At 54.2% G+C, this 15,738-nt stretch overlaps 1 protein-coding gene across 7 annotated transcripts in view; it reads left to right on the top strand.

Moving 5' to 3' along the window:
• The window catches only part of LOC118716291 (stimulated by retinoic acid gene 6 protein-like), a 40,546-nt gene extending 32,580 nt beyond the window's left edge, over positions 1 to 7,966 (top strand). For all 7 annotated transcript variants that reach the window (XM_045579980.1, XM_036433277.2, XM_045579981.1 and 4 more), the window contains 8 exons: positions 346 to 421; positions 2,476 to 2,557; positions 2,825 to 2,873; positions 3,343 to 3,460; positions 4,522 to 4,641; positions 5,869 to 6,032; positions 6,733 to 6,879; positions 7,539 to 7,966. In XM_045579980.1, the coding sequence (XP_045435936.1) occupies positions 346 to 421; positions 2,476 to 2,557; positions 2,825 to 2,873; positions 3,343 to 3,460; positions 4,522 to 4,641; positions 5,869 to 6,032; positions 6,733 to 6,879; positions 7,539 to 7,687 (905 nt within the window). In that variant the 3' untranslated portion in view covers positions 7,688 to 7,966. The remainder of the gene's footprint in view (positions 1 to 345; positions 422 to 2,475; positions 2,558 to 2,824; positions 2,874 to 3,342; positions 3,461 to 4,521; positions 4,642 to 5,868; positions 6,033 to 6,732; positions 6,880 to 7,538) is intronic.
• The last annotated feature ends 7,772 nt before the right edge of the window (positions 7,967 to 15,738 follow it).

Genomic DNA, 15,738 nt, shown 5'->3' with positions numbered 1-15,738 from the left:
GCATCCCCCAAAAGTGGCAATTAGAAGTTCAATGAAGTTTTATTAGCATGGAAGCTCCTTCAAATGTATATATGCCATAATTTTCTCTTCCCACTATTCATGGGATTGAGAATATGAATACCAAAGGAGAGGATTGTGCAGGAAATAAAGTGTTTCAAGGGTATGTGTGGCTAAAAATGAAACAGAAATATATAAGCACAATTGTATGTACACAAGAAATGTGTTAAAGGAAGTATATTTACCCAGACCTTTCTGATGTGAGTTTCTGCATTTTGAAAATGAAAAGCACATGAACTGTTTCTGGTTCATCTTCAGAGGGCTCTCCTATCATCTTTTCTGTTTCAGGAGTCTGGGTGGTTACCATTTTGCCTGCCTCCCTCACGTGTGTGAGCTATCTGTTCCACATTTTGGCTTGTTACAGGTAAGAGGGCTCAGGTGTCATTTGTGTGTCTCCAGCCAGGAAAGCATCTGATAGAATTTTCTAAGCAGTGCCAACAGTGACCAGGAGTGGAACCAGGAGTGTGTGCAAGGTCCAGGGACAACCACATCTATTGTTAGTAAAAACACAAACCAAAACTATTGACTTGAGCTTCTATTGTGATTTGGACATTGTGCTAGAATCTTCAGTTTCACCACAGCCCTGAGGGGTGCTTTCATCTCCATGTTTATAGCTGAGAAAGCTGAGACTCAACAAAATATCTTACCCAAGCAAGCAATGGCTGATCCTGCCTTCCGACCCCAGACCTTGATATTTCATGTACACTTTGGAAACTCTCTTGGGTGTCCGACCTGTCCTGCTCTCCAGGACTCATTGCACTGGGCTACCAACAGATGAATGTGGCTAAAAAAGACATCAGGGGAAACTGAGTCAAGGAGCCAGGGACCAAGGACCGCCATCAGTGCAGGAGGAGGAAATGGCCTTCAGTACTAGCTAGGCACTTGCATGCAGATGGCAGTTGAATGCAGATAGTTCCAGCCTCTCTGTTTCTCTGCCTCTGTCTTTTCCTCTCTCTGTCTCTCTTTCTGTCTCAATTTCTAACTCATACTCAAAGGAAGCTCAAGGCCAATCTCCCCACCACCACCTCTGAATATTCTGCCTTTGCAACCTCACCATCTGCTGCCCGCAGGGTGAGTCCCTTGCCAACGGCATCCAAAAGAAAGACTCTCCAGGCACGAAGAAGCCACAGTTTCACTTTCTTTTTCCTAGGCCCTGTGGGCGGACTGGACACTGATGTTGTCCTCTGTCCCGTCTGTGAGGGGACATGTCTGTTCCTTCCATGCTCAGCCTTCAAGTGGTTGGCACATTTTCACTGAGGCATTTGGTCCCGACCAGGGACAACTGCTGTGCAGAGCAGGCTGCATGGACATGGGCCGAGGGCAACTGAGGGCCCAGGGAAGAGAAGTCTGTGTGCCGGGAAGGCCTCGTTCCTGCCCCGGCTGGCGCCCCCTCCCTTACTGTCACCCAGGAGTGCTGATCCCTGCCCTGCTTCCATCGTAGGTGATGGAGCAGAGGGAATAATGGATGAGAAAGCATCCTACAGCCTGGGAAGCGTTGTGCCAGTTTTTTTTTTCTTCTTAGAATTATTCCAATTTACAAGCTATTAAAAAAAAAAAATTCAGTGTAAACTAACTCTTCCATTCAGACCTCAATTTATTGCCCCTGAGCTAAACATGGTTTGTATTCCTGGTTGCACACTCTGCTCCAGTGCTGCCAGACAGAAACACAGGTGCCATCTTTAATTTTCTAGTAGACACTATTAAGAAAGCACAAAGAAAGGTGAAAATGATTTAACGAAGCGCTTACCCTAACATAACCCAAACACCATCACGTCCCCATGTAATACATGTACAAACTATTAATGAGATGTTTACACTCTCTATTTCATACCAAGTTTTCCCAATCCAGTGGTCACGAAAGGACAAAACCACCTGGGAAATGCTGGAGATAGAATGTTAGGGAAAAAGCAGGACCCAGATGTGAATTTGGACCTTGAACTTGACTCTGACAATCTAATCTTTATGCAAAGGTCCCGGCCCGAGACTAGCATCTGGGAAAACATGCGGTGATTTCTTGGGGTGGTGGTCCCCTTTTTGTTTCCCTTTATGTTGTTATAAGTTGGGAGTATCATTAAAAATGGCCTCCTGTTTTTATCTGGCTTAAAGTATTATTACATAAATGATTTATAGTCACTATAGAAAAAATACAAAAAACAGAGCAAAATGAAGAAAATAAAAGCCTTATACACAGTTTCAAATATCGTCATGAAGACTAGGTAACTGTATATTATTTTAATAAAATGTATTAAACTTAAGATTGTTAAGGCTAATCAGAACCATCGCATGAACTATGGTCAATAGTAGGGGCTAAGCTGCCCACCATCTCCCTCCACAGGCCCTTCTGTTTGTACCTGTTGAGCTCTACCTGCATGAGGAGTTGTGGTTATGAACATTACTAATTTCCCGCCTTTTCTCTAGAAAGCACGTGAAGAGGCTGTGGGCAGGAAACAAACACTTTCTCCCTCTGAAGTTCCATAGCCCTTCCTCCTCAGGGAGCGTGGTGAGTCTGTGGAGACCTGCCTCCTGCACCTCGGACAGGGCAGCGTGGTGAGGGGGGGCCCTGGGTGGCGGTCAGAGACCTCTGTTCCGGGATGCTCTGCTGCTGGGTGATGGAACAGTGGTTCCCATCACGGGGTTCCTCAGCTGTGAAATGAGGACAGTCAACTGTCTCGGTGGGTTGGTGGATGAATCTCCAGTGAAACAGGGATGTGTCCAAGGTGATCAAGGTTTTCTCTCCTCTGGGACCCTATTTCTTTTTAAATCTCAGGCGGCCATTGCAAGGTACTCTGGCTGGCAAATAGCCTACATTTTGTGGGGTAAGTGCCATCATGTGACCCATTCAATTCAACACACATTACCTGGGCACCTGCAGAGCCTGGAGGGTGGGTAGGGAGGAGAGAGGTGAGGGCAGATGCAGCCCAGCTCCTGCCTTTGAGGGGCCTTCGGGAAGGAGGGAGAATCTCAGTCATATGGATCATCATCCCCACCTGTCCTGACCCACAGGCTGTGTATGCCAAAGGCGGGGGTCATCCAGGGGAGGAGGTGACTCCTCACCCTGGGCAGGGCTTGAGTGCATCCCAATGGAGTTGACATTTGAACCACACCTGGCAGGGTAAGCAGAAGGTCAAAAGGAAGAAACATGAGGGCATGCCAGGCAGAAGAAATAGCACCAACAAATGTGCCAATACCTTTGGTGGCAGGAGGATGGATCAGGGCTGCGGACGGGGACACAGGTGACTGGGTCACGAAGGGTCTTGGGTGACCACCGGCTCCCTCGGTCCACAGGCTACCTCGTTATCCACGTGGTGCAGAGCCTGTGTGGCCTGGTGATCATGTACAGCCTGGTGCTGCCCGTCATCCACAACCAGGGCCTGGAGGTGCTCCGAGGACTGGGCATCGGGATGTAAGTGCTCGGGGGGCTTCCTGGCATTGCCCAAGCCTGGGAGCTGGTGAGCCCTCGCAACTGCTGTTCAAAATGCCCCTCTCCTGCTGAGCTCCCACCACTCCCTGGGACTTCACGCTCAGGTCTGATCGAAACATGGGCCAAAAGAGCAACACACCGCAATAGGAACCTTACAATTTACAAAATACTGCCACTCTCGTTGTTCACCGGGGTCCGTCCAGTGGCGTCTGTGGCAGATACGCCTATGTCCATTCTGTAGCTGGGGGGATTCAGAGGTGAGGAGGTGACGTGAGAGAGAGGACAGTGCAGTGGAAGGAGAGAGGGAATCTGTGCTTGGGTCTTAAATCAGCTACATGACTTGGGAAAGAGGCCTCTCTGAGCCTCCGTTTCCCCAACGGAAGATAAAAGTGAATCCTGACATTGAGAATTCACGCTGTGCTTTTTCTCCTAAGAACTCTTTGAGGTTGGGCCTTATTTAGCTCCCTCTTTTTTCAGATGAGGAAACAGAGGTACAAAGATGTGAAGCAACTTGTCCACTGACAGGGAAGAGGCAAGCCTGGGAGCCTGGCGATCTTAAACCAAAGCCTCGTTTAGCCCCAGCCTCACACTGCTGCTCTGGGGGTGCAAACACAGGCTGTCTGGTGCTCCCTGGAGACCCCCTGCTTGGAGCTCCTTGCCTCCATACTCACCTGGAGATGCCCAGGAGTCTGGGTCAGAGCCTGCCCTGTCCACTCACATGGCCTTCATGAGCCCCATTCCTTTCCTTGATTCCCATGCTCTTAACACACTCATCCCAGTCGCCATGCCTGGGTCCTGAAGGTCTGGTCTAGAGCTAGAATTATGACAGTGTGGCTTTGAGAAAGTTCTCGCCCCTTTGGGAGCCTCAGTTTTCTCACTGCAGAATGGACGTGGAATCTCTGCAGGCATAAAGCACAGAGCTCATTGCTACTGCTGGTCTGGCGGGCTCGTGGCACCTCACTGGGCACTTACCACTGGGCATTTGAGAAGGGTGGAGAAGCGTGGACAAGGCCACCTCCGGATGGTCTCACCCTGTGTTTCAGCCTCACCATATCCATCGTCCTGGGCCTCATGATCCTGCAGGTATGCATTGCTGGCAGCTTCTTCCTGCAACCCAAGATGAGCACAGTTGACAAGCAGAAGCCCTTGGCACTCAACAACAGGTGAGGGCAAGGAAGGGAATGGTGGTTATAGGACTTTGGTCTCGGCGATCTCTTATTCCTCCCTCCTCACCGCTGGCAGGTTTGTGGGCAAACTCGACACTTGCTCATAGCGTGAAGAGCTGTGGTCGAGGAGCAGACTCTGGAGCCAAACTCTTTGGTTCCAAATCTCGGCTCCATCCCTTATGAGCTGTGTGACCTTGTTAACCATCCATGAATATCAATAATTCTGCATTGGTGAGGATGAAATAATGTGTTCAAATATGAGCTAGAACAATAGTGCTGGCCAGTGGTAATCCTTTCTCATTTATTTATTCAAGGCCATTCACGATGTAGGAAATGGCATGGGCACTGAGCATAAAGAGAAAGCCTCACAGGACCTGTCTGTGAGAAGCTCAGGGTCCACTGGGCAGTAGACTCCAGACAGAGGGCATGAAGGATCACAAGAGAAACAGGAGTAATGAGGACAGGCACAGAGGTGGAGGAGAGGCAGCGTGGTGGTTAATTCCACTGTAGGGGGGACGTTGGAGCTGAGGTTGATAGGATGGTGGGACGCCTACAGGTAGAGCTGAGGAGAGGGCATGGCTGGCATCGCCCACTGCACAAGGAAGGCAGGAAGCCATGGAAGGGCAGGATGTGTCAGGAGAACAGGAAGAATCAAACGTGCTGGCCATGCAGTGGCCCTGGGTGGTGAGGGGAGGGAGGGGGCTCAATGTGCCAATGCGAGAGAGGCCCGTTTCGAGGACGGCCCCGAAATTCAGTATGCAAAGTTTGCACTTATCCCACAGGCAGCAGAAGACCCCATGGTCAAATGGTCATTTGGGAAATTTTATCTGGAGAACTCGGAGCAGTCCCAGCTGGGGGCAGGTCGCTGTTACAACAAACAATAGGAAAGCCACAGCCTCTGTGTAACCACACAACCAGCTGCGGCCACAAGAGGTTTCTCATTGTTCAGGAAACCTCAGAACCCAAAGATCCCATCAGACACTGCAGCCGCAACTAGCATTCGTCCTGCCCTGTGCTCAGAGCCCTCTACGGTACAGCTGAGCCAGTGCTGGGCGGTGCAGACAGTCAGCTTGGACAGTCAGCTCACACGTACAGCACAAGGTCACGCAGCTCGCAGCCAGGAAATGTAGGAATCGGCCAATGGGCTGGGGCCCCTGAGCCCGCCTGCCTGGCCAGCTTCTCACGCTAAAACAGTGCCGCCCCTCCGCCTGCTTCCATTCGCAGGAAAATGTTCCACAACTTCAGCTACTTCCTGTTCTTCTACAACGTGCTGCTGGGCCTGGGCGCCTGCCTCTCCAGGCTTCTCATCAGCTGCATCCTGGGCACGTGGCTGATCGCCCGCATCGACAGGACCATCATGCAGAAGGGCTACGAGGGAGCGGACATGGGTAAGTGGCCAGCTCCACCTCGCACCCTCACCCCCAGACCCCACAGCCACCTGTCGGGGAAGGGCTGGACTCGTACCTTTGTAGAAGCCACCCAGGGTTCATGCCTCACTTCTGCTCAGAGCGTATCGTCCCAGGGAGGCTATAAAGCTGAGCAGAAAAACAAAAACAAAAAACCAAAACATTCAGCCCAATGGGGAGAAGGGATGCAGGCTATCGAGTATCTGCACAGCGGACACAGCTTTGAGGTATAAGGGCAGGCAGTAGGGGGTAGCACAATTCTCTCTAAATGGTTAGGAGGCCAGTTGTGACTGCACGGCTCTGAACATTTTGAGAAAGGGCCCATCCCAGAATTACTGGTGGTGCTATTTGGAAACTTACTCAGATAAGAATTTGGTCTGTCCGGTTGAAATACTCCAAAACCATTTCTGTAGAGCAAAAAACAGTTTTGTTCTCTTTCTGGCCCGTGTCTGTTCATTAAAGGAGCCCAAGCTCCTCTGAGCCTCAAGTCCCACGTTAAATGGACGGATTAGAATGTGATCTGTAAGGGCCCTTTCGGCTCTTCATGCCCAGTTTTCTATATTCACAGCAAAGACACAGGCACCATTTAGGAGAACAGTGATGCTGCAGTTATGTTATAAAAAGCACCCACCGGGCCACCCTGAGATGCACCCCAGGGCCTGACCTGCCTTCTGGGTTTCAGGGTTCAGGGCATGGGTTGGCATGCTCTACGTGGACCATTATCACACCCACCCCGTGCTCGTCAGCTTCTGCCACATCCTGCTCAGAGGCCTGAGGGAGAGGCAGCTGCAGCAGGCCCTCAGCTGTGGGCACCTGTATCAGCCAGCAGGTGAGTCTCCTGTGTGAGCCTTCCCTGTGCTTGGACACCAGGAAGCAAGTGCCTAAGGGTTTTCTGGGGTCCCTGAGATGCCTCAGCTTCCCCTTCCTGCCTCCACACTCCATGCCCCGGGACATCCACTCAGGAAGTCAGGAGGGTTACCCCTAGTCAGCCTGGCTATGGAACCCCTGAGGCCTTATGTCCTTGTCCTTCTAGCTGGCTGCTCCCTGTTCTGCTGAGCTCCGCCCCCCCCCCCCCCCGCAATTTGTTTGGGACCCCATACATATCCCAGCCTTCAGCCAGATGCCCTCCAAGAGGGCATTTAGCCACCAACTCCTGCCCCTCAAGACTCTATACTGTCTACTCCCACCTCTTCCACCTTATTTATTCCTCTGCTCTGCCTTCTGCTGGGAAGCCCTAGGCAATCTTGTCTTATCGGCACCGACCTGAACTGTGCTCATCACTGTTCCTAGCCCTGCGCTTACCCAGTCTGTGAGATAAATACGTCCTTCTGCTCACCCTCATGTCCCCTCACGCCTGCTCCAGCTCCTTCCTCCCCTTGTATCCCACCCCTCACACCTCCCAGGCAGCTTTTCTTACAGCCTCTGAGAAGCACAGAGACAGCTCCCCCGTCCCCCGCCCCCAGTCTACCCGCTCTGATTCTATCCTAGGTCCCCGCACCTCGGCGAGGCCCAGGACAAGGTGGCGCCTGCTGCAGACCCTGATCAACAACCCCAGGCTGCTCATGCTCAGAAAGTCAAAACCAGGTCCCGGCTCCCAGGAGTTTACCCAGATCCTGCTGACGTGCTCGAAGAGCTGACGTGGCCTCCGCCACCGCTCCTCGCCACACCAGGACGACTGCGGCCGCTGCTGAGACGAGGCCCCAGCTACCCAGCAGCTACCCCAGAGCGACGGGACGCCCAGCCCCTGTCCACACAGATGGCGCATGGCATCCGGGCTGAACAGTGCAGTCTCAGGTCTCATTCACGCCTCTGGTAAAAGGATCAAGAACTAAAGAGAAACTCTGTTGAACAGACTTTGTCCAGTCATCATTTCTACTGCCCATGGTTGGGAGACGGCCTTGGGCAGTTCCATGTTGAGACGCTGTGGGATCCCTTAACACGACCCGCGTGGTTCAGGGCCCACTCAGGGTCCAGTTTCTGGAGGAGGCCGCACACTAAAATGAAGAGACTGGAAAAGAATTAATTTGGGGAAATGGGGGCCAGGCGGAAAGTCCACCTCTAGTGGGAAGACTCACCCCTGCTCTGGCCTTTTACCATTCCTTTTATTGAGATTCTGAGACAAAGATATCTCTTAGGCGGGAAATTCCAACAACAGAAAATCAACAAGAATTTACATTTACATGTGATTAACAAATTAAAGTTGCCTCAGCCACCACTATCTCAACTAGAGATGAGTTAATAGCTCCGACCATTCAGAGCCATCAAGGTTCGCCAACTCTCTCTACATTTTATTACCCGTAACAATGTTAGGTTTTGGTTCCCTCAAGACGCACTTAGTGTGACCACAGGGCAGAACTTGGTGTCAGGGAAGAAGGTGGTAACATTTCTGTATCAGGATAGTTCAACCGTCTGATCGATTTTCTCTGGGAGAAAGTACGGCCTTAATTCAACAGGTTCCTCACTGCGTCCTCCTTTCCAGGCCTTACGGTGGTGAGAGAGAAGGAAATCCGTGGTCCAGCCTCCCATCTGGTTGGGGGAGCAGGCACGCTGAGCTCTCTGCTCTCCCTGCCGGGACGGCTGGGCGTGGGTCACAAAGATGCACAAGTTCTCTCTGGCAAGGGGGGTCCCCTGGAAAGCCACCTGCCTGAGGAAGCAGAGGTGGGTGGCAGGCATTCTCGGTGGGGGACGAGAAGAGCAGACATGTGGGAGCAGGAAATGTCCAGGCGAGTCTGAGGAGGGTGAGCCTCCACGGAGGCCCAGATGCCACGCCCGAAGCCTGGACATTCCTCTCTGTGCAGAGGGCCCGGGACTTACCCAGATCCTTCACACCCGGGCGTGAGGTCTCTGGTGGCCTGGGGTCTGCACAGAGTCTGACCATTCACAGTGCAGGTGCGGGGAGGACTCCCAACAGGGGGAGGGAGGTCCCTGTCCGCCTCCCAGAGCCGCTGAGCTCCAGGATTCATTACTGAGCACCCACTGTGAACCCCGTCCTGTTGCTAGGTATTGGCCGGACTTATCTCTAATTTAATCCCACAACCGAGCTTTGCCATTCTGCTCGTAGAAACTGGGAAAACGTGCGGGCACTCGGGCTGCTGGGATCCCCACACCATCACTTCTTAGCTGTGTGGCATTTTCCTGTGCTTCCTTTCTCTCACATAGAGAAGGGCTAATACCTACAACACCCAAAATTATTTGGGGGATAAAGTAAGTTAATACAAACACTTCTAAGCTATCGCCTGATAAACACCTGTCATGTTATACTCGGTGAGGATCTGATTAACGCGCTGCTCTGTGAAGAAAGGGCCTCTGTGGCCTCCCCTGAGGTAGCTGCCTTGCAGATTACTACTGACTCCTCAGGATCTGCACCCACCAGATAGGCCTGTTGGTAGACTTGCCTCCAGAAGTCACCTTGACCATGATGGAGAGTGTGAGGGCTTTCCATGGCCAAGTACATGGACCCTTATCCGGGCAAAGCAGAGCTCATCCGTCAGGTCCCAGCTAGGTCTCAGCCACGACGTCCCTGAGAGAGAGGCGGGAGACTCTAGAGCACATGTGTCAAACACAAGGCCCGCGGGCCAAATCCGTCCCGCCAGGCCTTGCAATGTGGCCCGCACCGCGCTGTCATCACTGCACTCCGCTGCGTTTCCATCACAATGACAGTTTATGACTGTTCAGTAAACCATTCGGCCCGCGATTTAGGCTGGATTTTAGATTTTGGCCCCTTCTCTGGTTGAGTTCGACACCCCTACTCTAGAGGATTTCTAAGATGTGCAGGGAGGCCGGACATTTTAGTTCACAGGTAGCTACATGCTTATGGAATGAGGCCCTGCTGTCGTCTTACAAGGTGCATTACACATCTCTCCCCTGACTAAGAAACAAGCAGGAAAAGGAATTCAGAGATCCTGGACAAGGATGCCCGGGGATTCAAATTTAGATAAAGGCCAATCATTGGCCCTTGGGGACTCAGGGGGGAAAGTCCTGCCTGCCCTTTAGTTCATTTGCAAATTATCTTCCCCTGGCCTTGCCCCTTCCACACGCAGTGTTCAATCTTTTCACAATTCTTTCCCTACTTAGTGCTGATGCAATTCCAGAGGCGGAACTAGAAAGCCACAAGTTCCTAATATTTGGCCAGGAAAAACCTCAGCCAGAGATGAAGAACGTGTTCCCTCTTCCTTCAACTGTAGAAAAGGAGCTGCTGTCCTGGGATGGGACGTAGTCCAGGCAAGTGTTATTTTTAAAGATGCCCAAATGTCAGTGGTTGTTGCTATGCCTGCAAAGAATTTCAACCTCCGAATCCCAGGAGTTCTGAGGGGCTGTGGCTGCTCCTTGTTCACGATAATGAAATGAATGTGTTCACTGAGGAAGGAGGGGCCTGGAGGGCCTCCCTCATAGCCAGGGAAGGGGCTGGCCCTTCTCCCTTCTCTCATATACAATACGCTGATGGCCCTGCGAGATACTGTAAAGGAGGAATGTGAGAATCTGAATCTAATCTAAGTTAGCACAGGAAGCCAAAGAACTAAACCTCAGCTCTCAGCTGTGAAAGAAAGTGGGTTTTAATAATGTTGAGAACAGCACTCTGGAAAGGAATTCTGCCAGTCTGAGAAGAAAACCCTATTTCTAAACCTAGAAGGCTCCCTTACCAGGGTGCTGTTCTCAGAATGTCCACAAGAGGGCGAGATGGCAACACCTCCCAGCAAGGAGGAGAACCCTCTGGGACCGTGAATTGGGTGTTCTTTTCCCGCTGGATAGAAGAGCGGGGTTACCTTGGGAGGCACCCCCACCCCCCACCCCCCCACCCCCCCCACCCCCGGCTCCTGGCCCACCTCCACCACCCTGTCCCCACTCATTCTGACTCAGGCACTGTGCTGAGTGCTTGATCAGTCCGTACCCCATTTATCCCTGCCGCGTGAGGGATCATTTAGCATCACCCATTTCACGGAGGAGAAAACTGAGTCCTAGAAAGTGGAGGGGGCCCACCTCAGGCACAGGATTGGTCAGTATCTGGGATCTGACGCCTCAAGAGCACACTTGGCCCAAAGCTTGACGGAGCCCTTGGGATTCAGCCGCTGTCAGCCTGGACACACCCCTGAGCTCCCTGGTGGCCAGTTCCTCTGGGCCTTGAGGGTTCCATTGGCTGATTAGGACTGGGGCTCCTGCTGGCAGGACAGTTGGTAGCTACAGGACAGAGCAGCACCTGTGAACCTTCCAGGAGCCACACCTCAGGTGCTCCTCCCAGGGTCTGCCCAGGAGCTGGATCCAGGTGCCCAGGATGGCCTTGCAACAAGGTCTGAAACTGATAAGGGAGCCATGGCCACCAGGGAGAGTCTGTACCTGCCCTCAGCTAACTCCTCCTGCCCAGCCTTTCCTCTCATTCTGCTGAGCTGCTCCGTGTCCTGGAGCCAGGCCCCTACTCACTCCTCAGGCTCAGGACTGTCATGGTTTGCAGTCCCTGCAGCAGCAGAGCTCTCTCATCACTTTGTATTCGGGGACAGAGGGAAGGACAGGCTGCAGATAGGGAATGGTGGGGGGTGCTGCAGGGGCCTTAGGAGTGAGGAGTGAGGCAGGGGCCAGTCCCGGCTCTGCACCCATGGGAGCCCTCCTTCCCTCCAACTCCACCCAGGTCCTAACTGTCCTCAGGGATGGGTGTGAAGAGCCCTCTTCCAGCAAGTTGTCCTTGATACCAGCCCCTACTTCTCTCTTATCAAACCCTCCCAATAAATGTGAGACGCAGGTGATGGAGCAAGGAGTGTCCTGCCCAGGGGGAGTTCCACCTCCCTCCTCTCCCCCTCAGTGAGTGCCACAGCTACTCACCTTATTCTTGTTCTGGAGGTTGATCTGATTCCCTGGGAGGCAAACAGCCAAAGTCCATCAGGAAGAGCCTCCTGGCTAGTCCCTAACTACCGTAGCCCCCTATCTTCAGGCTTTCTCAAGTTGCAGTACCACAAGAGCCCTCAAGGGGGCAGGACACACACAGAAAGCAGGTTTGGGACATAGACCAGACTCTGGGCTCCCAAAGTTGGGGGGGATAAGGGAGTTGAGGCTCTTCTAGCCCGTCTTTCTGAGACAGGTGGGGGAACTGAGGCCGCCCGACAACTCGGGACAACTTATGTGCCGCCTGACTTGGAGGAACCTGATATTTCTCTCCACCGTGGGCACCGCGTGAGGGAGAGGCTGAGTCCATCTGGGACAAAACCTCCCGCACCTTTGCCTTCAGGCAGCTCTGCTGCTTCACCAGCCTGGGGAGCTGGGGTGGGTGTCTGAGGGAAGCCTTCGTTCATTCATCCTCAGGATGGGCATGAAGCCCCAGCTCACACAGGCGGCTGAGAGGCTCTCCAGTACAGGGGAGTGAGGGGGCGCTCGCTCCTACCAAGGCTCAGGATCCTGCCCCCAGACTGACCTCCAGCTAATCCTCCATCGCAGTGTCCAGCGGCACCAGGTCAGCAAGGAACGTGCCAAGGGCCACTGGAGTGGGAATGGTGATGAGCCCCAACTTTCAGGTGCTGCCCTGACACCCTTCCCTGGAAACTCCTCACCCTCAGCTCCTGGCCACCCCAGGGTTCCCATGTGGAGCAGCCTCCCCCAAGCCCCCTCCCTCGCCCTCCAAGAACACCAGATTGCTCCTCAACACCACCCAGGGCCTGCTTTTGGCAAATCACAGGATCTGTGGTCCCAGGTCCCTCCCTACCCCCAAATCCATCCTGCACCCAGCTCTCTAGGCCCCCTCCTGCCCATCACTTCTGGAGGAGGGTTCAGGCACTGAGGGAGGCAGGGCTGTGAGAGGAAGACCCCCTTGTAAGGCCTCCAGCTGGGAGGGAGGAGCCCCTCTCCTCTGGCCCCGCCCCTGCTGCTCCTCTTCTGGGCTCTCTAGGGATCTGCTCCGGGATAGCTTGTTGGGCGGCTCCTGCCAGGGTCCCGGACAGGGTCACTGAGGCCATACTCCACCCCATTTCCTGCCAGAACCCCTAATCCTAGGCCCTGGACACCTGACCCAAGTCAGTCGGTACCAGTGCTACTCCATGCGCCAGGCTGCTCCGATTCTGATTCTAGCACAACCCCAGCTCGAACACTCACCCCGGGCGGCCTTGGGCCTGAGGTCTGACCTTGAGCCCATTTCCTCATCTGGAAAGTGAGGCTTCACCTCCCTCCCAGGGCTTCCTGGGGACTCTGGCACCTTCCTGTGGTCATCGCTCCCCCCTTACCCCCAGGCAGAGTGGGGCCAAAGCCTGCACATTCCTTTCCTCCCCGAACCTCACCACCACCCCCCTGCCCACAGGGCCGCACCCTTCTTCCAGGGGCGGAGTCAGAGGCCCTGTCCCAGCCGCCTTTCCCCGCCCAGCCCCACCCTAACCAGGCCTCTCCTCTGGGCTCTCCGGGTGTAGCTCAGCCCCAGCTAGGCTGAGCCATGAACGGAAAGGGGTGGGTGTCTCAGAGCCTGGCTGAGCCCACTGGGGCCTCTGCCCCCCAGGCTGGGCCCGAGGCCATGCCAAAGGCTCCCCCCCCCCCCCCCAGAACGTTCCACCTGCACAGCTTTCTGTATCCACTCAGGAAGGGGACTCCAGAGGTGCCCTCTCCGACTGACAGGGTCAGGGGTGGCCAGGGCACAGAGTATAGATGCTTTGTTTCCTCTTTTACATGAAGCTTCTGATTTCTATTCAGAAAGGATCCAATAAGAATCCATCAGTTCCCCAGCCTCTTACAATCCATCTAATTCTAGGGCAGTGGTCAGCAAACTGCGGCTCCTGAGCCACATGCGGCTCTTTGGCCCCTTGAGTTTTTAGCAAAGGCCAGCTTAGGAGTACCCTAATTAAGTTAATAACAATGTACCTGCCTATATAATTTAAGTTTAGAAAATTTGGCCCTCAAAAGAAATTTCAGTCGTTGTACTGTTGATATTTGGCTCTGTTAACAAATGAGTTTGCTGACCACTGAGCCAGGGCATATATCATTGCCAACTAGACACCCAGGTGGAATTGATTAGCAGTGACTGATGCAGGGACAGAGGGGAGAGTCAGAGAATATGCAACACACCCGTCCCTCATTTAGACCTGAGGCAGGCAGCCCCTTTGTCCTCCTGGCCAGTGGGATTCCCCTGCAGTACCCCGCCCTGGTGCAGGCAGGTTGCCCGCCCCGTGGAGACGCAGTGACGACAGGAGGAGCAGCAGAGGCATGGCTTCCAGAGGACAGGGCCTTGCTGAGGGCAATCCAGTTGAATAAAGTTAGCGAGGCACACCTGCCCTTCAGGAAGCACCTTCCGCAGGTGCGCTCATTGCCATTGACAGCAAGGAATGTACAGGATGCTCAGAGAGAGGAGAGGCGGTGGGTGGGGAAGGTGGGGTGAGAGATCAAGCTCGGTGGATGAGGTGCTTGTCACTCACTGGCAGAGGACTGGAAGTACAGGCAGGTTTTGGATGATTGGAGACAGGCAGATGCCAGCAGAGGAGGAGAAGGAGGATGGGCAGGGGCACAGGCAGGCAGAGTGTTGGCAGAAGCAGGGACAGCCAAGGCGGAACCAGCGGTGGGGCCTCTGAGGTCACCTAGGAGCTGTGGGTGAGGGCCTTGTGAGCGGAGAGTGGGTGGGTCAGAGCTGGACTTTAGGAGGGGCCGTGTGACAGTGGAAGGTTGGATGAATGAACTCGAAGAATGGTCAAATTAGCCTTTTTATTGTAACCCCATTCAAGCCCGGAGGCCTACATGTTGAGCCTTTTCAACCTCTTCTAAACGGAGAAAGAGGTGCTCTGGCTTAGAGAAACTCCCACTTCTGACCTGCAGCCAAGCACCACCACCGGCAGAGGCTGGTTTTAGGCAAGGTGAAGAGGGTCGGACAGATCTTGGCCGTCAGGAAGGACTCAGCGCTACTTGCACTTCCTGTCTCCCACAGTCCCCAGAGCATTTGGTGTGCTGCCCTGGACCCGCCCGGCAGCCAGACGGCCAGGATGGAGTGCTCCACAGGGGACGCCAGGGCAGCCCTCCCCGCGAGGACAGGGATGAGGGCGGGGCCAGCGGGGCGCCGCCCTCCGCGTCGCCTTGGAGACCCAGTGCGTCCTGTTCCTTACAGGGCGGGCGCTGGCTGGCCTGGGTGCTGGGTGGTGCTTTCTGAAGTTGGGGTGAGGCCGCACCCTGGGCTCCGACCTCGGATGGGATGTCCGGGGCTGCTCACCCTGCTCGGTGGGCTGGGGGAGGCGGCTGGGGCTGGGCCGGAGCCTGCTGGATCTTCCCTGCACGTGTAGGAGCCTAGCGTCAGGCTGCTCCCGGCTCAACTTCTCCCTCCCTGTGTCCTCTGCAGGGGGCGGGGGAGGGGGGAGGGGGGAGCATGGGGTAGGGGGCATTGGGCTGGGGGTGAAGAGGGGGCGTTCGGGGAGACCGAGTTCAGCGCCAGGTTGGGAGTTCAAGGTCGGGTGGAAATCCCATCTGACACTTTGGACGCCTTGCCTTTTCCCAAAAGAGCTTGGGAGAGTGGAGCATCAAGCAGTACACATCGGTTAGTCTTCACCCCGAAGTCCCTCGGGGATTTGGGTCCTGCGGCCGGCCGGGGAGCCAGGCTTCTCTGTGAGTTCAGCTATCGACTGAGGTTTGTCTTTTTGCTTCTTGGCCTCCTCTCTTCTTTTTGTTTAGAAACGCTGAGGCTGGAGAAGGCCCCCCTCCCTCCTCCCAGACCATCCCCTCTGTGGGGTCCCGCCCCATCTGTGGG

The sequence above is a fragment of the Pipistrellus kuhlii genome, unplaced genomic scaffold, assembly GCF_014108245.1.
Source record: "Pipistrellus kuhlii isolate mPipKuh1 unplaced genomic scaffold, mPipKuh1.p scaffold_m20_p_12, whole genome shotgun sequence".
In the NCBI taxonomy this organism is placed as follows: Eukaryota; Metazoa; Chordata; class Mammalia; order Chiroptera; family Vespertilionidae; genus Pipistrellus; species Pipistrellus kuhlii.
Note: the sequence above shows the minus strand (reverse complement) of the source record. Positions and strands in the feature narration are given on the sequence as shown.